Source organism: Marmota marmota, unplaced genomic scaffold (assembly GCF_001458135.2).
Source record: "Marmota marmota marmota unplaced genomic scaffold, marMar, whole genome shotgun sequence".
Taxonomy (NCBI): domain Eukaryota; kingdom Metazoa; phylum Chordata; class Mammalia; order Rodentia; family Sciuridae; genus Marmota; species Marmota marmota.
Window position 1 is genome coordinate 2734618 of NW_026000081.1, and position 22167 is coordinate 2756784.

Here is a 22167-nt window from a genome sequence, read left to right on the forward strand (position 1 = left end):
TGTGTGTGTGCGCGCGTCTGGCGCCTGGCCAGGGTGATTTCCCATAAACCACATGCCCCACGAGCCCGCCCGCTTAAAAGGCTGTGCCGAGGGCTGGCCAGCGAAGCTCGGCGGGCGGAAAGTGAAAGTTTGCTTGGGTCCTCTCGGCGCCGCCGCTGCGCTCTCGACACCCCAGGACTGCGGCGCGGCCTTCGGCCGGGGCGCGGACTCTGCATCTGCGAGCGAGCGACCGACTGAGGGCGGCCGACGCGCCCGGCCGGGACCCAGCTGCCCGTATGACCGCGCGGGGCGCCGCCGGGCGCTGCCCGTCCCACGGTAAGAGGCAGCCAGCGCGGACCCGGCAGGGCTGGGCGGAGGCTCGGGGCCGGCGGCCCGACGCGGCCCCTTGGAGCCCACGGCCGGGGCGCGCCAGCTGCCCGGGCTCTCCTGCAGCGGCCGCGGGCTCCGGTTTCTTAACCGCCTTTGCGCACCGACTGCCTAGGGGTTCCCTGCGCTCTTGGGCTGAGGCCGTTGGCAGCCGTACTGCTGCTCCTGGGGCTGCAGCACTTTCCTGGTAAAGGGAAGGGTGCACATCCCATTGCACGGAAGGGAACACTGAGCTACCCACGGTAGGAGATAGGGATTCGCAGCCGAGGGTGGAGGCCCGGTATCAGCCAGGACGCCCTGCTTCACTCCAAGCACAGCAGCCGGCTGTGCACTGAGTGATGCGGCCCCCAGTGGGCATCTTCCCTCAACCATGCACGTGCTTCCAGGCCCTTTTGGAGGAGTGGGTGCTTCCGGATGGGGAAAGTTGAGGGGTCACCCAACTTTAGAATGACAGCTCCTGTGCCTGAGTAACCTGCTGGCAGAGGGAAGGAAATGGGCAAGTTACTATTTGTTCCATCCCACAGAGGAGCTGTTGGCGACTCTGGTGACTGTTTTGGGGTTAGCCAGAGATGCTTGGGGTTAGCCCTGAATCTCTTTTTCTTGAAGAGTCAGGTTCAAGGAGTTGAGGAGATCCTGGAATTTGTGTTAGTTTAGGAAGGTGGAAGGAAGGTTTGAGGTTGTAGAGCTGGGGATGGGCCACTTAGGACTGCATAGGGGACACCCTGCTCCAACAGTGGCAGCAGCAGCAGCAACTCCTAGAAAGTGCAGGGTTGCATTGCAAGTGAACACTGGCTGGAGGTGAAAGGTGAAGGAAAGAGGAGGCAAATGCAGGAGGAAAGAAAAGGGGCCAGGTTTAGACAGGGTCATTTGATGGCCCAGTCATGCCAGGTCTCTCCAGAGACTGTGGAAGGGAAAGATGGAATGGGATGGTGGTCGTTGATGAGCAGCTGTGCGAGATGTCCTGCATCTCTCTGAGCCCGAAGCAGAGATTCCTTCTGAGGGCTGTTCCCACAGGCAGAGGCTGAGGTGGTGGGTGGGAAGAAGAAGGAAGCCGGGAAGAGCCTGCCCAGCTAGATGCAAGCTAGATCATTAACCCTTGGGTGCCTGTCCTGATCCTTTAGGATTGGCCCCCTTCAGCCATCTTCAAAGCCAGCCTTTCCCCACACTGATGCCTGAAATACTACCCAAAGCCAGACAGCCCAGGGGGGTTAAACATTGCCTTCAACTTTCTGTCCTTTACACATCAATGTCTTGAAATGCCTGGGGTGAGGTTGTCTTCCTGAACATCCTTTCCTTCCCCAGAGGCCCTTTCTTTCCTACATACCAGTTACACCAGGGGCTCAGAGCCTCAGCGGTAGCCAGCATGGGGCAAAGCCAGCCTCTGCATGGCTCAAATTCCTCTAACCGGTCCTGTGCCTGAAGTTCCTGAGGGCCTGGGCAACTGTTCTCACCCAGGGCTATCTCCCCAACTGTCAGACAGAGCCTGAAGTCTGCCACAGACCATGGCTGTTCTACTTCCTCTCAGGACCCTCACAGGCCCCGTGCTGAATGGCATTGAGCCACCTTGTGTCTCTTCCCTTCAAACCTTCCTCCCTCTCCTGTCATCAACTTCTCCCTATCTTTTAAAGCCTCACTAAGGTCCCTCCTCCCTGCAGTTTCCCTGGTAGCCCAGTCAGAGCTGCCTGTCCCCCCTGGTAAGAACTGGCAAGGCGCTGGGCTTTTAAATATAAATCAGCCTGTTGGTATGGGCTGCTTCGTAGCCTCCCTGTGTTTTTCCAATGTGCTACTTATTTGCAGTATTTGTCTCATCATCTGGATTACTGGGGCAAAGCCCAGAGCCCAGGAAAGTGCCAGCCCTTACCCGACCCTGCCAGCATTTCCCTGAATCTGGGGGCATCAGTTGCCAGGGGCTCAGGAGCTCTTAAGAGGCAAGCTCAAGCTAAGGAAAGAAAACACAAGGGTCCCTCTACCTCTGGCTAGAGAAGAGGAACCCTAGTTCCAGAGATAAAGATGAGGGGACATTGAGGAGGAAAATGGAGAGAGAAGAAGGAAGGGCAAAGACAGAATATCAGGAGCCAGTCTCATCACCCTGGTGAGGAGCAGGTGGGTGCTGAAAGAGAGGAGAAGACTTCTCTGCCATGATAAGAGCTGGCTAGCTGGTGAAGAACCTGGTGGGAGTCTGATAGGCAGGTGCCAGCCAGGGATGGTGCAGAGCTGGCACTACTGCCTCTGATTAATCAGTTGGGCTCCTTTTGAAATATACACCCTGGCTCCAGGAGGTGTGGGATGAGTTGCTAATGAAATTGTGTTTGGTCCCCTGGTCTTTTCTTGTGGCAAAGTCAGACCTGCATGGAACCAATTGGGAGGAAGGCATAGGCCCCTGGGGAAAATGTCTCTAGCTTGTCATCTAGAAGTTGGTGCATGAACATGAACTCAAGGGCAGCTTAAGGTGCTTGGCTCTGTGTTGATGTTGCAGGGATAAAATGATGGGTAGATGCAAATCCTGCCCTTGAGGAGTTTCCTGTGCTGTCAGAATTTAGATAGCTGGGCACACCACCCGCATCATCATTAGAGATGTGATGTGTGGTTAGGCTTGGCCTGGGTTAAATCTGGGAAGATTTCTTGGAGAGGATGACATCTGGGTTGTTATCAGGGAGAGCAAGGTTGTGCCATGGCTGATAGGAACTCCTGATTTGGGGAATGCTGCATCTGGGGGTGTGAGGCAGAGACTACAGCATTGTGGGTATGAGACCTTTGTTTTTCTGTCTCTAGCAGGGCATGGGGGTAGCTGGAGAAAGTGAGAGCCGGGGAGTAATGACACCCTTTCTGTCATAGACATGGCTGGGCCCCTGGCTGCTGCTGGTCTGTCTCCTAGTGAGCAGGAGTATTGCCAAGGAGGTTTCGGAGAGCTGTAGACACACGATTGGGAACGGACACCTACAGTTGCTGCAGCAGCTGGTGAGTGTATGGCCATGCTTTCTCCCCACTGGGGAAACTGAGGCAGGAGCCAGGGAGCAGGGTCAAAGAGAGGAATTGCAGGGAATAGGGCTCTCTAGACCATGGCTCATCTGCTTCTCCTCTCATTGACCTTCCCCAGGTCAGAACCTCAGGAGCCCCAACCCTGACTCCCTCTTTGACCCCCTTGCAGGTGGTGAATAGGATGAGTTTCCGGGGCTGGTTGCCTGAGTTAATGTTAGCCAGAAATGTCCACTGTGGATTCTAAAAGGGCTCCTAAGGCCTGTTTTCCCTCAAGGATTGCCTCTTCGGGGAAGATAGCCCAGTCTTTTTGCTGAGTCCAGATGGTGCCTCTAGCTCTTGGACTCTCAGATATGCCAACAGCCCGGCACCACGGCTCCACCCAGATTTGAAGGGGAGGTTCCTGTCTTACTCCCAGCCCTCCACCCTCACTTCTCTGGCTCTTGCCTTTGACACTGGAATGGCCTGCTCATCTGGCCCATGAAGGAGCCCTTGTCTCATCCTAATCTGACCAACAGAATCATCAACAATCCCAAACATGGTCCATCCAGGCAGAGTCAGGTTGTTGTCATAGCTCCTGTCTGGCTCAAAAGGGAATTTACTTTCCTTTTGGTCAGCCAGGCAGGGTGGAGCACCACTGGCTAAGACTAGCTCCCCTTCCCTGAACTTGAAGGCCATGGGCTGGACCTCCAGCCTCTTTTGCCCCTGCACTACTCCTCCTGCATGAAATTGTTACAGCAATCCAAGGTAGACCAAGGGCCACAGCATTTTGTGAGTCTTAGAACACAGACTCCTGCTCTGGGGATAATGGGGACTTTAAGGGCCTCTAGCCCCAGCCCCTACAAATTCTGAATCCCCAGAGCTTGACCAACCTCTGCTTAAATTTCTTCCATGACAGGGTGCTTACTACCTCCAGGGAAGATTGGATCCTGTATTATCCTGTAGGTTGATTTTCCTTATAACAAATTGGCATCTGTGATTTCATAGAGTAGGAGGTAGGAGGAGACAGTTTGCTCTTCTATAACCCTCCTCTGGGCATTTGGAAGGCATAGGTCTTCCCCTAACCTTGACTGTCTCTTTCTAGATATAGCAGGGGGGAGGTGGATGAAGTTTGAACCCTAATCCACCGAGAAACTCAGGTCCTCCTTCTAAGGTCAGCTCAGCTGAGTTATAGATACGTTGCAACCACTGGCCTGTTCTCTCTTACAGATTGACAGTCAAATGGAGACCTCATGCAACATTTCCTTTGAGTTTGTAGACCAGGAACAGTTGGTGAGTGGTGATTATCTGCAAAGCCCATGTGCTAGCCTATGTGTTCCTCCCAGGGTGGGGTACATATGGGCGCATGAAGGCATCAGAAATCCTAGAGCTGGACAGGTGTGAGAATTCCTGGATGCTGAATTCTAAGGTGCCAGCGTCAGGGCTGGGCAGGCTCCAGGGTTCAGGTTCCCTACTTTTCCCTTTTCCTGGCTGGCACATAAAAGTGTTTATTGTGTGCCAGGCACTTTTCCAAGTTAGTCCTCACAGTAACACTATGTGGTCCATGGATATTGCTTATTGTCCATAGAGAGGTTAAGGGAGCATGACCAGTAAGTGGTAGAGGCATGAGTTGAAGGCCTGTTATCTCTAGAGCCTAAGGTAAACCAATGCACTACTTCAAAATCTCATGTTTTGGAAAAATAAGTCACTGCATTCACCAGACAATCAGCACTCAAGAAGTCAGTCCAGCCAATTTTCCTACCCACACCCAACAAGACACCAAGTGCTTCTGGTTGAGCCTCCTGGCAGCTCTGGTTTCTGTCCTCACAACCCATCAATCACTTTCAGGACAATTTCAGGAGCCTTCTAAGTGGCCTCTCTAATTCCAGTACACTCACCATCCCACCACTAGGGGGAGTTTTTGAAACCCAAACCTGCTGCCTTTACCCCAACTTTCAGGGTCCCCATCACTCCAATTGAAAGAGCAGTCTGTCTAGCCTGGTATTTCGAGCATATAGCCCCATTTCTGACCCCCTTCTCTGTTTCTTCCTATCTTCAAGTCTCTGCACAAGGTCTTCCTGATGTCTGTCACACCTCTACAGGTGCCACCCTCCACCTGCTATGCCACACACAGGACAGGCTATCTAGAGGTTACTTCCATCTCTGAATTCCTTCACACCAGACCCATGTGCCCCTTATTAAAATTGGAGATCACCTCATGGCCTAAGAAATGGCCTCAGTGTCTCATTCATTCACTCCCTCACTCAAGCCATAACACACATATATCAGGAGCCTAGTGAATCAGGTGCTTAGAATACGGAGCCAAAAGAGAGTTTCTGTCTTCAAGGCAACCACCATCCATGGGAGACAAAACACTGAGGTCATTCTTTGGACTATGATGTAGTCTTCAGTACCCCTTATGTACTGGAGGATTTGAAGGGACCACAAGACCAAGGACTTTTGCGAACTCAAGCTGAGAGAGAGAGAGAGAAGAGGGTTCCCTGAAGCCCACCCTCTGAATTCCTAATTAGGGCCTTATATTCCAGAAATTCAAAGAGCTCTCTAATCAGAATCCATGTTTTCTTCACTCTAACCCAGTCCCCAGTAGTGTTGGAATCCAAAAAGAGAAAAAGAAAGACAAGCCGAGGGCAGCATTCTCCTTATCACTGGTAGGGGAGAGCAGGGTGCAGCCCTCCGTCTGCTTGGTGTGGCAGCATCTAAAACAAAGCAGAGCTTCCCGGGCCTCATCAGCCAGGACATAAGTTTCTGGTTCCTGCTTTTCAGAAAGATCCCGTGTGCTACCTAAAGAAGGCATTTCTCCTGGTACAAGACATAATGGAAGACACTATGCGCTTCAAAGACAGCACCCCCAATGCCAAAGCCATCTTAACGCTCCAGGAACTTTCTTTGAGGCTCAAGAGTTGCTTCACCAAGGATTATGAGGAGAATGATAAGGTAGGAGGGTCCCGGAGATGGGAGCATTGAGAAGGGGTGGAGGGCAGCTGTGGAGGTACCATCCAAGCCCACACGTGCCAAGTGCATCCACCCATCTTGACTCATGAGATTGCCCACTCACTCTCCCGTTCATTCATCCATTCCACAAACCTTTAGTAAGAACTTATCAGGAAGAGGTGCAGTGTTGGGCCTTGATGATGTACTTGGAGCAAGAAACTAATGGTTCCTACCCTCGTGAAGCTTACGGTCAAGGGTTGTGGGCAGTTGTTCAAACAGTGACACAGGGAATATGATTACAAACCAGCAGGACTGTTTTTTTTCATTTGACAAATAGCTATTGAATTCCCATTGTGTACCAGGTGCTGTTCTTGACACCAGGAAATAGCTGTGATCAAAACAGGCGAAAATCCCCACCATCATGGAGATAACATTTGGGGTGGTGGTGGTAAGGATGATGAGACAGTCAAAAAAAATACACAAGTCAAGTATGTGGTACAGAGGATAGCAATAAATGCACTAGAGAACATTAGGCCAGGGAAGGGAAGATCTGAAGGAGGTGAGAGAGTGTGGGCCATGAGCAAGAACCACAGGCCTCGGGAACTCTGCCCTAAATGGGAATGCAGAAGGAGAGACAAAGTAGACTCCTGAGTAAGAAAATATGAATGACAGCTCCAGAGATAAAATAAGAGTTAGAAAGCAATGAGACCAGAAGAACAATCCAGAGCAGAGAATGTTGAACACAAGCCCTACAGTGAACAGGAAGGTCTGCATTCAAGAACCCAAAGGGCAGTTAACACAGCCAAGGTATAAGAGTGTCCTAGTGAGCAGGGGGTATGGCCAAGGAGGTTTTGGAGCACTAAAGTGTGGGGGAGGAGAAAAAGCAGGAACCAGACCATCTGGGTGTCAAAGATGCAGGATTTTGTCTGAAGTGCAAGGGGAACCATTGTGATAGGCAAGTGACTTGAGATATCTCCAGTCGAGACCCTTCTGGTTGCTGTGTGGAGAGTGGGCTATAGGGAGCACGAATGGAAGCCAGGAGGTGAGCAGGAGGAGGCCAGCCCAGAGGTAGTGGTGGCTTGACTCAGGGTGGTGCAGGGAAGATGGAGGCCAGTGATGATGTTCGGGTGGGCATGGGCCAGGCAGGACTTGGCTCATGTAGGGGATGTGAGGAGCTGAGGGAAGGGAAGAGTCAGGAAGACTGCATCTTGGGCACCTGGCTTTTTCAGGGATGTTAAAATGGGGACATCAGTGGGCAGGAGCAAGTCTGAGGAAAGAGCTTAGTTCAGTTTGGGACACATCAGACTGGAGATGCTGAGCCGGCAGCTGAAGGCCCTGGTTCTGAATGTGACTAGGGATACACAGACTTAAGAGGTTTGGCTTGGAGGTCACCTGTGACGGCACAGGACTATACAGCATTGCCCACTCTGAGAAGAGGAACAGGCCCAGAAACTCCAGCACTTAAAGGTCAAGCAGAGGAGGGGGTACTTGGAAAAAGAGATGTAGCTAAAGGGAGAGTGCAGTTGAGGGAGGGAAAAAAAAAAATCCTTAATAAGAGGCATTGAATCTGTGGCTTGTCAGCATCAAGGTTCTTGAGAGTCACTTGGGGAGCTTGTTTCAAATGCAGATTCCCAGCACCCCCTGCCCAGAGTCTGCTTCACTGAGTCCAAGCATGAGTCTGGGAATATGCATTCCCCATCCACCACTGAGACAAGGTTCGCTGGCCCATGTGGGTAGGCACCCATCTACCCAATAAGGCAGCCAGTGAGTACTGAGGGTGGGTCCCAGGAGGGAGGGAGCCACTGGAGCCGGAGGAGCAGCCCCCAGCAAAAGTATGCTAGAGAGATTTGGAGCTGGGGTGGCGGACACCCTCTGCTCGGACAGGCTGGGCATCAGGTCTTCTGGCTGCAGATTCTTGCTTTATGAAGTCTGAGGTGAGGTGTGAGGAGACAGTGAAGAGAGAGGAAATGACAGCTAGCTTCTTTGCCTTCCTTTCAGCAGCCTGGGGACAGGGTTTCTGTTCTGACTTCATAGATAGGGAAGGAGCCCACACAGGACAGTTGGTTTGGCTGCTGTCACCTATCTGATGGAGCTGAGCCCAGGTCTTCTCATTCATAATTGATCTGTAAACATTTATGTCAGGCCTACTGTGCACAGATCAGGGGGATTCAGGGACACCCTCACGGACTTCACGGAGTACTTCGTATTTGGGAGTCAAGTAGGCCACTGGAGGAAGGCAGGGGTGTGTGTGGCATGGCCTGGAGTGAAAGAAGCTTTGGGCCCAGTACTGGACCCTGAGGAATTCCAGCTTTTAGAAGTCAGGAACCTGATCAGGAGAGTAAGGAGCAGCTGGAGAGGTGAGAGGAAGCCCAGGAGAGTGGAGCTTCCAGAGCTCCAGTGGGTACGGGAGCTTGGCCCATGAGCAGAGAGACAGATGGGCTCAGCAGACAGGCCTGAGGAGTCCTCAGTCCTCTCTCCAAAAACATACCAACACAAGCAGAGGACCCTCAACTCCCGTGGCTACCCCATTGCATTCTCCACAACATAGCGAGATGATTTTTCTAAAAGCGGTCTTATCCCACCACCCACCTCCCCAACAACTGCTCACAGTTCTTTTGCTCTATGAATAATGTTAAAAATTCTTGACATGGTCCACAAAGCCCTATAGGCCCCCACTGAACTCTCTCCAGTTGAGTCTCTTGTCACTTTCCTCCTAGATGACAGTATGTTAGCTACTCCAGCCTTCTTTCAGGTTTTGGCATTTCATACTTTTTTCTGCCTCAGGAACTTTGCACAGCCTGTTTTTTTTCTGCCAGGGAAGCTCTTCCCAATCCTCTCTCCTTTCCTGGTTAACTCTTGCTCATCTTTCAGTTGGTTCCCTGGGGAAGTTCTCCTTGAACTCTCGTTTAGTTCTGGTTTATTACACCTTCAGATTGCTCAGAACTTCATCCTGGGTCTAACTGCACTTTTAGCAATTTGTGTAGTGCCAGCACCCCCACTGGACACCGTGTCCAGCTCAGCTACCTCCTTCTTTCTCATTATGTGATGCTCAGGTAATTACCATGTACCTGGCACATAAACATATATCGGATGGATCTGTGAATGAATGACATGCTTCATAACATCAGGACTGATTCTGCTGCAAACTAGAGTAGAACCAAGGGAGAGAACAAAAAGGGAAAAGAAGACTGATGTGAGAAAGGCCAAGGGAATTTAATAAACAAGAAAGTGACACAAGACTAGTAGTCTCAAAAGAGGTCCTTGCTCTCCTTCCAGGCTTGTGTCCGAACTTTCTATGAGACTCCCCTCCAGTTGCTGGAGAAGATCAAAAACATCTTTAATGAAACAAAAGTTCTCCTTGAAAAGGACTGGAATATTTTCAGCAAGAACTGCAACAATAGCTTTGCTGAGTGCTCCAGCCGAGGTAGGCACCGGATGGACCAGCAAGTGTGAGGGGGTGTGGAAGGTGGGACGTGGGCCTGGAGGGAGCCCTGGGAGGCAGCTTGTGTTTCTCTGTGCGTAGATGTGCTTTTTCGTGTACATATGTGGCTTTATGTACCTCGGGGTCCTAGACACATGTCTTTTCTGACATATGTGTGCATGTACACCACTGTATATTTGCATGTGGAGGCATTGAGAAGGCCTGTGCTGGTGGCTGTGAGGTCAGGGAGTAACAGAGGGGACCCCTTGGGAAAGCTCTATTGGCATGGAAGCTTTTCCCCTAGGCTCTGCAGACTGGCTGAACATATGGGGTTTCTGTGGAGAGAGCATTTGGGAATTAGGGTTCTTGCTCCAGAAGCCCGGCTGCAAATCACCAGGATACCCTGGCTCCAGAAGTTCCCAGGATTCCTTGGGTGTCCCCTCAAGGGACAAGGCTGGAGTTGAAGTCTGAACATCATTCCAACTGTCCCACTGTTGGCTCAGCTGTACAACTGTGTACCCTGCGTGTCCTCATCTCTGCGTCCTGTGCCACGTGTGCCCTCCTACTCAACCTTGCTCCCCAAGGCAGGGGCTGAGGCCTCGCAACCTGCCAATGGCCAAGTCCAGTTTTGTGGTTTCAGTCCTGAGGCTTCAAGCTGATCATGTTCCAGCCCCAGTCTGTTCCTGTCTGTGGCCATGGCTGTGTGGCTCCTGGGTATGCATGAACTAGTGTCTTGGGGGCTTCAAAGTGTCTTTTATTGGTCTGGGAGGCCACTGCTCCATTTCCTGGCCTGGCTGCTGCTGAACCTTGGCTTGGCCTCCAGCCTTTTTCACTCTGTCCCCCAGTCTGGGCGTCTATCCTCTGCTCTTTGCTCTGCCTATGCCACCCTGCACGTTGTGCCTTCTCTGTCTGAGCCCTGTGTCATGAACATCTAATCCTCTCCTCTTCTCAGCCCCAGGGCTGAGTTAGGAGATGAGGGACCCCCCACCCCCCAGACCCATATCCCCTCCTGACCCCTCTGGGGGAGCTATGCCAGAGGCTGGTGACTCTATCTCCTCCCTGTCTTTCTCTCTCCCTTTTCTGTGGTTCTTTCAGATGTGGTGACCAAGCCTGATTGCAACTGCCTGTACCCTAAAGCCACCCCTAGCAGTGACCTGACCTCTGTCTCCCCTCAGCAGCCCCTCACCCCCTCCATTGCCCCAATGGCTGGCTTGACCTGGGATGATTCTGAGGGGACAGAGGGCAGCTCCCTCTTGCCCAGTGAGCAGCCCCTTCGCACAGTGGACCCGGGCAGTGCCAAGCAGCGACCACCTAGGAGCACCTGCGAGAGCCTCAAGTCACCAGAGACCCCAGGCCTTGAGGACAGGCCCACTGGGGGTTTACCACAGCCTCGCCCCTCTGCTGGAGCCCCCATCCCTGGGGTGGAGGACATTCTTGATTCTGCACTGGCCACTAACTGGGTCCTAGAAGAGGCCTCTGGAGAGGCTAGTGAGGGCCCTGGACCCCAAGGGGCAGAGCTTTCCCCCTCCAGGCCAGGAGGGGGCAGTGTCCAGGCAGAGATGGCCCGACCCAGAGACCTCCTCTCAGCATCTTCTTCACTCCCTATGTCAACAGAGGACCAACAACCAATGGATGTAACTGGCACCCCCTTGCCTAAGGTGGACCCCATGAGACCCACTGGCCAAGCCCAGAGTCATGCCCCTGAGAAGACAGACCGCTCATCCATGCTGCCCAGAGACCACCAGGAACCAAGCTCTCCCTGGATCTCCTCACAGCACCCCCAAGGCTTCAGCAACCCCTCCACCCTCTCTGCTCAGACACGGCTTCCCAGAAGCCACTCCTGGGACATTGCACCGCCCCTTGGGGAGCTGGAAGGCAAGAGGAGCACCAGGGATCGGAGGAGCCCCGCAGAACTGGAAGGAGGACAAGCAAGTGAGGGGGCAGCTGGGCCCCTGGCCCATTTTAACTCCATTCCTTTGACTGACACAGGCTATAAGGAATCCTCCGACCCCCAGTCCCCTGAGTTTGTCTTCCACCTGTTGGTGCCCAGCATCATCCTGGTCTTGCTGGCTGTTGGTGGCCTCCTGTTCTACAGGTGGAGGCGGAGGGTAAGGAGGCCCTGGTGAGGAGAGAGGGCATCTCACAGGGGCAGGGCAGAGGCTGGGTGTGGGTGCAGGAATGGAGGGCACTCTGAGTTCTGCTTGGGTACTTCAGATGCTGAGAGATGGGACCTGAGGGAGCCAGAGGGTCAGAGTGGACACAGAGGGTTACTTCAGAAAGGTTCCAACCATGAAGTCAATGGGACCAAAGGGACCAAAGCAGAAGAGAATGGGAGAGAAGATTCTTGGGCTGACAGCAGGGTGACAACCAGGCAGGAGGGGGAAGAAGGAGCTCCATACTGTGCATGGGAGCTCTTTAGAGCCTGGGGCGTGAGGACCGTAGTGGGCAGGCTGCATAGGAGAGGAAGAAGAGGGGGGTCTGGGCAGTGGTGAGGCCTCAGGAATCTTCCCTGACCCTGTGAATAAACCCCACATTGAGGCATTGGCAGGGGGAATCTTACAACTCTCCCATTAATGTCTAGGGCACCCCTGTCTCCCCCCTTCCCCAGCTCCTCAATGAGCCTGCTCTTTTCTCTCCTCAGAGCCATCGAGAGCTTCAGATATTGGATTCTCCCATGAGGCAGCCAGAGGGCAGGTGAGAGGTTGGGGTGGGGCTCTGGGAGGCACTGGAGGTCCTGGCTTTGGATTTGTTTCCACTCTAGATTGCAGGGAGGGGTGTCCTTCTCCCATTTGCTCTAAGGAAATGAAACTACAGCACAGGATGGGAGAGGAAGGGTCTCCCTTCCTAGATATCTGGGCCTTTACCTGATTTCTTCCAAGAGACAGGCACTTTGGGGTTTTCTAAATCTCTGAGGGTTGGAGCACATATGTGGAATTGGGGGTGAACTTAGCCGGTCCCTTCACTCCTCTGTTCCTGCTGAAGTCTTATGCTAGCCCCCTGTTCTTCCTGCAGCCCCCTGGCCCAGGATGAGGACACACAGATGGAATTGCCAGTATAGAGGGAATTCTAAGGTAAGATTCTGATTTTGATCTCTTTCCGCCCTTAAAAAGAAGTACCCCCTTCTTCAGTCACCCTTACCTGCTACTGACACCATGATTCGCCTGAGGCCCACACACTTGACTCCCTGTCCTCGGTTCTGCTGCCTTCATCACTAAGTGGAGCCAACCCTCTCCCTTCCCAGCCTCAGGGCTCCCCTTGCCCCTCCATCTCCTCCACTCCACCTGAGGCCAGGTACTGCTACCTCTGCATTAGGCTTTCAAGTCATCTTCACTCCCAAAGCAACCCAAATCCTCTTCCTCTAATGTGGCTTTTATGAGGTCTTCACCCTCCTGGGGAATTTTCGGTAGCCCTGCATGGTCAGCCACCTCACACCTAACCTTCTCAGCTTGGCTTCCAAGCCCTTCCAGCAGCCACCCTCTGCACCTCTTGTTGACCACTTCCCAGCCAGAGCTCCTCCCCAGCCAAGGCCATTCCTACTCCTTGCTTTTAGAATCATGGCACCATAGAGCCTTAACCATGGGAGGGCTCTCAGAGGCCATTTGTCCCAGTGTCCCACCCCCAAGAGGCCAACCCTCTCTGCATCCCCAGCAGGTAGTCAACCAGCTTTCTGTCACACACTCCCAGTTCTAGACAAGCTCCATGCCTAGCAAGTCTATGGTGTCTTCAAAGAACACAGGGAGAAGCCTTCCTTGTGTTGGGCAAAACTGCCCTCCCTGTCCTCTCCTCACTGGTCCTCCTCCTCTTCTCATAGAACCCTCAGATATTTAAAGTTAACCATCCACGTTCCCTTTAAGAATTCTCTATGCTAAGTGTGGCCAAGTCCCTCAAACATTCCTTATATGATATGGTTTTCAGACCCCTCACCATCCTGGACACTCGTTTGTCAATGTCCCTCTGAAAATGTCGCGCCCAGCCCTGGACACAGTACTCCAGATGTTGTCTGACCAGCTCAGAGTACAGTGGGACTGTTACCTTCCTTGATCTGGACAGTATTCTTCTATTCGTGCAGATTAAGATTGCATTAGTTTTTAACAACCGCATCATACTGTTGTCATATGTGGAGCTTGTGGTCTATTAAAAATCCCTAGTTCTGTTTTCCATGAACCTGTGTCCAACAGACCTGTTCCATCCCATGCTTGGACAGCTTAGCTTTTTAAGTCAAAGCACAAGAGTTTATGCTCACCCTTGGTAAAACCACCTTGTTGCTTTCTCCCCATCCCCCAAACCTACTGAAAGTGTTTTAACCCTGATTCTGTCATCGGCGTAGCCCTCTCAGTTGTGTCCCCTGCACATTGATGAGTGCTTTCTGTTGTCCTTGCCCATGTTGTTGGTAAAGATGTGACCTGATTTACTTCCCCCTGAAACTGCACCCATAATCAGCCCATCAGGAGCGCTTCCCAGGTGTCTCTACACCCCTCTGGTTGCTCCTTTAATTCATATCCCTTCTGCTCTTTTGTACCTGGTTAATACTATATGAATTTGCACGTATTTGGATGTTGTTTTTATACATTTTAAAATCTTATTTTACATGTATATGTACATTCTGCACAGCTCAGAAGATTGTAAGCCCCTTGAGGGCAGGGACTGTCTTCCACTTTTTTTTTTTTTTTTTTGCATTTCCTTTTCCATGCCAGGTTCTAGTATAAAGAGGGCCCTATCATATTTGCCAAAATTTCAATAAATGTTGACTGGCCAGCTTCAGGGCTGACTCACCAATTTACCCTGGTCAGCTGTCTAACTGACCCACCTCTGACTAACCAATTAACCAGTTAACTAATCAATTCTGACAAACCAGCTAATTAAGTAACTCTGACTAACCAACCTACTACTGGTGACTGCCTTAGCTAGCTGGTTATTGATTGGGGAGCTTACTGGTTACTGACTGATTTGCTGATTGACTGGTTGGCTGGCTGACTAGTTGGGTGACCCACTCAATTTTCCCGTCACACCCCTTGCCAGACCCAAGCAAATGCCTTAGGGCATGTGTAGGATGACAGGTCTGGGCCCCTCCTTCAGAGATCAGAGATCTGGAATATGCCCCAAATCAGGAAAATTCATTTGTAAAGGGGCAGGAGGTAGTAGCATATCTGGAATCCTGGGGTCCCTCTTGTTAGCAGCATGGGCTGAGATAGGTAAATGGGTCAGGACTGTGAGTAGGACCCAGGCCCCTCAGGAATGGTAAGCAGAAGATGGAGGTCCAGGGGGATTTGTGGCTCCTTTTTGTACAGGTCACCCATTTCCCTGGGGTCTTGGCCCTCTGCCCTGACTCCTTTGTACTCCTGTTCCCCTTTCCCTGCTGCCTGCTCTCAGGCCTGTCCAAGCCTTCCTCTTCTTCCCTTCAAGATTCCACTCAGAGAAGGAATCCAGGACATGGAGACCCATGTGGCCCAGTGGGTCCAGCCCTAAGGTGGTCTCCATATCAGGCACCAAGAGCCTCTGGGAAATTGAGTACCAGTGCCCAACTGCTGCTCTCATGAGGGCAATGGAAGTGGGAAACAGAGGCACCTATAAAGGACATAGAGATGCCAAAGCTCAGATACCAGCATCTTAGTCCAGGGAACTAGGAGATGGAGCCCTGGGCTAAAGCATGCCCTTTTGGTCCTTCTTCTCTCCTAGACCCTAGGGCCTATGGCCTGGCTGTACCAGCATGGCTCATGTCCAATATAGTTCCCCCTTCTCTCTCCTCTAGAGCATGGGAATGGGCTGGGAGCCAGAGGCTGTAGGTTCCATCTTCCCTCCTTACCCATCATAGGCTTGGCCAGTAGGGCCATGGACATTAGGGAGGGAGGCACCACTCAGGGTCCAAAGTCAAACTGTTGGATGGAGTCCAGGGGATTTCTGCTCTGGGAACAAAGCGTTCTGAGGATGCTGGGCATGGGGACAAGGATGGGGGTGGGGGTGGGGAGAGAACAGGGCCCTGGCTCCCATGGATGATGCAGGAGGCAAGTCTCTAGGCCCATGCCGGAGGAGGCTGGGTTGCTCACGGGTTCACTTGCACAAGGGCAGGGTGGGAGTTTACTCTTCCTGGCATTGCTTGTAAATGCTTCCTGCCCAAGTTCTTCCTCTTCAGTTACCTTTGTATAAGTATCATCTGTGAGGACCCTCTCTGATGAATGTTGTAGAAGTAGAAGAAGAGTTCTTTGCTATAGTTAGGGGCATCCATGGTTCATTGAACCAAGGCCACTAAGACAGTCTTGCCTGAGAAGGGGTCTAAGGACACTCAAGAGCCTCCTCCCTGATCCCATAGGGCCCCTCTGCTTGAGCAATGACCCTCCCCCATCCTTGCCCAGACCCCAACCAGGCTCTGTACCTCCCCTGTGGTCCCTGGTTCCCCAGGAGGAGGTAGGAGGTGAGGCCAGTCTGGCCAGAGGCCTGGGCTGCTGCCAGGGAAAGCTGCCTTGTCCCTCTGCGGTGTCTGGGGTGGCTGGGAGGGTGAGGGAAGGGATGGGAGGAAGTCCTGCCCACAGGAATGTCACCCCTCCCCCAGCCACATCCTCAGCGACCCTCCCCTCACTCCCACCCGACTGACCAGGCTTCCCTTTTCTCCCCTACAGCGGGGCGCACATGACTATCTCTCCATGGGAGGAGACATCGTGGAGCGTCCACCACCACCCTCCCTAGCCATCCCCCTGGGAATGTGGCCTGCCTATCACCAGAGCTCCTGCCTGCCAGGACTGGACCAGAGCAGCCCAGCTGGGGTTCCTCTGCCTTGACCCTCAAGACCCTCAACTGACTGAGAGAGGGGCTGGAGGACGCCCCACACTGCCGCTATTTATTGTGGGCCCTGGAGGCTCCATGCGCTTGAGGAAGGCTGGCGAGCCCGTCTCAGGACCCTTTCCCTCAGGGGCTACACCCTCCTCTTACTCTTCTCCAAGCCAGCACCTGGGCCAGGGACCCAGCCACCTGTGGCATATGGGAGACCAGTGTGGTCACTGAGGAGTGGAAGAGCCCTGCACCCAAAGGACCCATCTAGTGCCAAGGGATCCTAACATCTACAGGTGTGGACCTGTCTCCAGAGAGAGAGGAGCCTGTGATTTGCAGGGCGGGACAGCGTGGCCTCATTTCCCGGAAAGGTGTGCAGCCTAGAAGCCGGGAAGAGGAGGCTTCTGGCTGTTTGCACTGACAGCTGGGGGGGGTCTACACCCTCTACTTGCCTGAGTGCCCTCTGCCTGTTGCCAGGTGGCGAGGGGAGGCCAGCCCTGCCCTCAGGACCTGCCTGACCTGGCTCATGATGCCAAGAGGGGGACTGGGCTCTGGCCTCTGCTCCTCCTTCCCTCTAGCTCCTGCCAGAACGTCTCTGGGAAGCCATACAGAGGCTCCCGTCATGAAGGAAGCCATTGCACTGTGAATACAGAACCTGCCTGCTGAACAGCCTACCCCGTCCATCCCCACAAGTGAGCATCCATCCATCTGGACCTCTTCCCCTCCATCCTCTCCCCAGCTTCCTGCACTGAGCTGGTCTCACCTGTCGACTGAGGGAGTCCCTAAGCCCTGACCCTCTCCTGACCCAGCCTTCAACTTCCCGGGGTGGAGCGGGGTGGGAGAACTGCCTGGGCCACCAGCCAAAGCTGGTCTTTGGGCTGTGTTGTTGGCCCAGGTTTCTGCATCTTGCACTTTGACATTCCCAAGGGGGAAGTGACTAGTGGGAGGGAGAAAGGGAGGGGAGGCAGAGGCAGAGAGGCTCCGGGGAGAGCTCTGACTGAAAATGGGTCTTTAAACATGGGTATACCCCTGAGGTTGGGGAGCTCTCTGTACCCCAACCCCTCAGCCCAGTCTTCTTCCCCTGCTGTCAGCAGGTATGGGGTGCTAGGCTGTACTCCAGACCTACATGCATAGCTCCCAGCTCCCATCCCCCTCTGGCCCTTCTTTCTCCTGACCCCAGCGATACTCTCCAGCTCTCACCCCACCATCTTTAGCCAGGCAAGCCAGGGCTGGAGAGAGACCAGGAGGCCCAAGTATCTACTTCCGACTCCACCCTGAGGACCTCCGCTTCCTGGGCTAACCTCTGGCCGTGGCTCTGAGACCTGGGCAGTGGGTGACAGGGCTGTCTATTGCCCCTTGATGCTGCTGTGTCCCTCCTTTCCTAACTCTCTGGGCCCTCCACTGGTCTGGCTGCTAGGCCCATGACCTTCCCTTCCTGCCAGAGAGAATGAGGGTCTGCAGCCCCTGCTACCCATCTCCTGATGCTGACAGCCGAAGGAAGGGCAGCAGAGAACTTTCTCATGGGGCTCATCCTTTTAGTCACAGACTCCATATTCCATGCTAGAAAATACATATTTAAAAATGGAAGGAAAAAAAAAAAACAAAAAAAAAGGCATTCCTCCCTTCCCCCTCCACCTTAGATACATAGTTTTTTCAAGGTCAAAAAAAAAAAAAAAGAAACCCAACCCATTGCAGAAGCTCTTTGTGGGCACTTGGTTACACCGGAGCAGGAGGAACCCCAGAGCCACCTCTGGGTGTCCCCTCCCCCGGCTACCTGCACAGGAACCCCTACTTTCCTCTGAGAAAGCCCAGAGGGGACATTGGCTCACGAACTGTGAGATTGCGTTTTTATACTTGGAAGTGGTGAATTATTTTATATAAGGTCATTTAAATATCTATTTAAAAAATAGGAAGCTGCTTATATATTTAATAATAAAAGAAGTGCACAAGCTGCCATGTGTGAGTCATGGGAAAAGTTTTTGGGGTGTGGGTGGCAAAAGTAGGGGTGGGCGGGCAGCAGCTTTTTCTGAGGTACTTGAGGAAGGAGGGCTGTCTCCAAGTTTGTGTTGTTACTGAAACCTCCTGTACTATTGCTGTCCCAAACATTCATCTGCATATCTGTTTAATAGGAAAATGGGCAGAAAGCAGCCAAACCTCAGGCCTGGCCACGGCCCCTGTTCCAGCCCAGCCTGGGAAAATGGCTGGTGGGGCTCTGTCCAAGGGCCCCAGGGCCCTGCAGGAGGCTCCTTGACCATTGAACCCTGCTGTCCAGGGGAGAAGGAACTGGCCAGGTCCTAGCAGCTGCTGAGGTGAATGAGTCTCTGGACTTTGGAAGTGGGTATGGCTAGCAGGGTTAGAAGCCTACCTTCTGTGTCTGTGTGAAGATCTTTCTAAAAGGACTGATCTTCCTACAGGAAGTAGAGGGGAGGCCAAGGATGTGGCCTTCCAAGAAGGAAGGTGCGCTAGGTGGGCCAAGCAACTGAAGGCCCAGTATGGCTCAAACATATACCTGAGGCAAGGCTGAGACAAGAGGCCTTCCCATCTCTGAGAGTGTGGTGGACAAAATTGTAGTTCCCGGGTTCTTAACCTTGGCTTTCCAGAGACTCCCCTGGGTTGTTTCCAAAAATCCTAATACCCAAGCCCCTTCCCAGATCAACAAAATCAGGATCTCAAGGGTGAGCCTCGGGTACCAGGCATCAGAATTTTTAAAAGACATCTCAAGTGATACAAAGGTAACCCAGGGTGAGAAGCAGCCAAAGCTATACTGTCAGATATGGTGGCTATTTAAGCTTAAATTTATTAAAATGAAATGAGTAAGCATTCAGTTCCTCAGCTGTACTAGCCACATTTCAAGGCTTGACAGTCACATGTGACTACCCTGTTGGACAGCACAAAATGCAACATTTGTATCATCACAGAAATTGATGGGACACCTAAGGGCTTGGGAGGCTGAGGCAGATGGCTTGCAAGTTCAAAGCCAGCCTCAGCAATTTAGCGAGGCCCTAGGCAACTTAGACTCTGTCTCTAAATAAAAAATTAAAAGGGCTGGGAATGTGGCTCAATGGTTGATCATCCCTGAGTTCAATCCCTGGTACAAATAAAGAGAAGAAAGAAATTGATGGGAGAGTGCTGCCCAAATAACTAAGTCTCCTGAGTCCCTAGACTTAGGGGATCTAGGTTATAGAACTAGGATTGGCACCAATCAAACATAGCCAGGAACTAAGTATTCAGGGTCTCTGTCACCCCTTTCTATGTGATTGCCTTCCCCACCCGGTCCCTTACCATTTTTCTTAAGCTAGCTCTTCCCTTTCCATCCAAAACTCCTCAGAAAAGACTTTGAAGAAACTTACTCACATTCAGTCCTTCAAAACCCAACTCAAGGGGCTGCGGTTGTAGCTCAGCAGTAGAGCATTTGCCTAGCATGTGTGAGGCACTGGGTTTGATCCTCAGTACCACATAAAAATAAATCAATGAAACAAAGGTATTGTGTCCATCTATAACTAAAAAATATAAATAAAAATATTTTGCCCAAAAGTCTCCTCTGAGAAGCCTCCCTAGCCTGACTCAGGCTCCTGTGATACGCCCAAGCTTAGCTGCTTCCTCCCCTATGCTCCCAAAGACTTGGGATCTGTTTATCTGTCCAACTGTTCCACCAAATCATGAGTGGACTCTACCAGAAACTGCCGTGTCTCTCCTCACAAGCCAGTGCCTGAGAGTAGCTGGCATACAGTAGGTGTGCCATAAACGTGGATCAAATGGTTAGTACTGAATACATGAATAAAGGCATGGCAGTGCAAATTCTGATCAGATTTAATTGGTGGCCTTCTGCAGGGGTCTTACTGGCATTATTCAATGGAATTAATACCTAGTAACTATAGTTCAATGAGCAGATGGAGGAAGTATTTTCAGCAGAGATGGCTCATTGGCTTCTGATGGAGACAGGGCTTAACAGGTTATAACCCTGCTTGAGTTACAGTGCTGTGGTGAATGGAAAGCCTTTCAGCAAGGATTAGGGGAAAATAAGTAAACAAACAAAAATATAAAACAAAAGCCATGTCCCTTGCCTGCCTTCCCAGAAGGCCCAGAAAGGCCAGAGACTGGTAGCAGGCCTTTCCCTGGGTTTGACCTGCTACGGGGGCTGCTTGGGAAGCCTGGTACTTACAGAGCACTCATCACATTGCATTCAGAACAAGAGAACTCGGGTCCTTGGCTTGGCTGTCTTATTGCCCATTTGTACAACCTTGGGTAAGCATTTAACCTCCCTGAGCCTCAGGTTTCTCAATGTAGAACTACTTTAAGAGTTCAAACCAGGCATACCAGCATGGAGGTTCAAAGTGACAAACCACAAAAAAAGTAACTTTTGGACTCCAAAGGGCTGTTCCTGAACAGCCTTTGTCAGCTGGTCCTACAGCACCAGGCCAGACAGCTCCCTCTAGGCAAGCACTGTGGAACCAGATGCTGCCAGGGCCTGGCCCCTCTCTGACGAAGATAGCAGAGCTAGGTGCTGTGGCGGGAATGAAGATTATGATACCATGTGGCTAAGGGTTTCTGACTGGAGGGAGGGACCCGTAGGAAGCTGGAGGGGAGAGGCCCTGGGTTGCGGTGGGTGCTGGTTAGCAGCAGGGTCAGGAACTCTGGTTTGGAGTATATAAGCAGAAGGGCCCAGCCAAACCTCTAAACCCCTATCCGGCCAGAGGCAGGAAAATGAATCAGAGGCGACCAGGAAGAAGCCTGAGGTTAACCTCCTGCAGACTGTGGGCCATGGTGAGGAAGGGGTCGATGGGGGCACTGGAGTCTGGGCGAGTTTGGTGGGTGTTCCAGGACCCATGAACAAGGAGCTAAATTCATTTGTCCGAGGAGGGGGGGTGAACAGTGCCTAAGCTGCCCTGGGAAGTTCCCCTCCCATGCCCCACAGAGGGCCCCTCTGCCAGAGCAGCACTTTTGTCCCCTGGTTTTTCTCTTTAGTTTCTCAGAGTGAATGACCAGGGAGGGAATGACCAGGCTCTGCTGCCCTGGATGCTGGCACTGCTGAGGGAGCAGGGTGGCCCTGCCAGCCTGGAAATCCCCCTGGCAAAATGGCTGAATGCAGAGGCTTGCTGTCTCCCCCTGCAGAGGCAAGAGCCACTGTGTCTGGGTCTCTAGTCTAGGACCACAGGAAAGCCCACAGTCTGACCCCATCACCCCATCTACAGTCAGCTCCACACTGACTCAGCTCCATGGCAGGGTGACTTGGAGCGGTGGTGGGTGACAGACACTGCAGTATCTTGAGCTCCACAGAGACAATGCCCAGGCAAGCAAGGGCCTGATGGGCACTGGGTGACTCTGTGCCTCCCTGAGGAAAAACAACTGAACATGGCAAAGAGATTCTAGGCAGCAGAGGGCAAAATGTCACCACGTGCATTCTTTGTGCAGACTTGCTGGGAGGAGCCCAAGAAGCAGCACAGGATGTTTCGTCAGCTTCCCAGAGTTTCCTAAGCAGCACTCAGGAGGTGGATGACCATGTCTGCTAAACAGAAGGGAGCATTCGAAGACATGATAAAGGCAGCCAAGGCCCATCATGGAAGAGAAATGGAAACCTATATCCCTCCTATGGGGGAAACAAAAAGGAAGCTCAGGAATCCTGTGCACCCACGAAGCCTCCCTTTGGCTTTCTTCTTCTGTTCTGAACAAGAACATCCAGTCTACCTATCAGCGATGCTGCAAAGAAACTG

General features: G+C 52.3%; 1 protein-coding gene across 1 annotated transcript; it reads left to right on the forward strand.

Annotated features, from left to right (window-relative positions):
- Positions 1 to 288: 288 nt before the first annotated feature.
- Csf1 (colony stimulating factor 1) lies at positions 289 to 18412 on the forward strand (the record flags this gene model as incomplete). The annotated part of the gene is made up of 9 exons (XM_015505088.2): positions 289 to 315; positions 3202 to 3324; positions 4552 to 4614; positions 6106 to 6276; positions 9550 to 9697; positions 10790 to 11802; positions 12336 to 12388; positions 12707 to 12765; positions 16309 to 18412. Coding segments are annotated over 8 exons (1644 nt in total), but the record flags the coding sequence as incomplete, so codon positions are not given.
- Positions 18413 to 22167: the final 3755 nt, after the last annotated feature.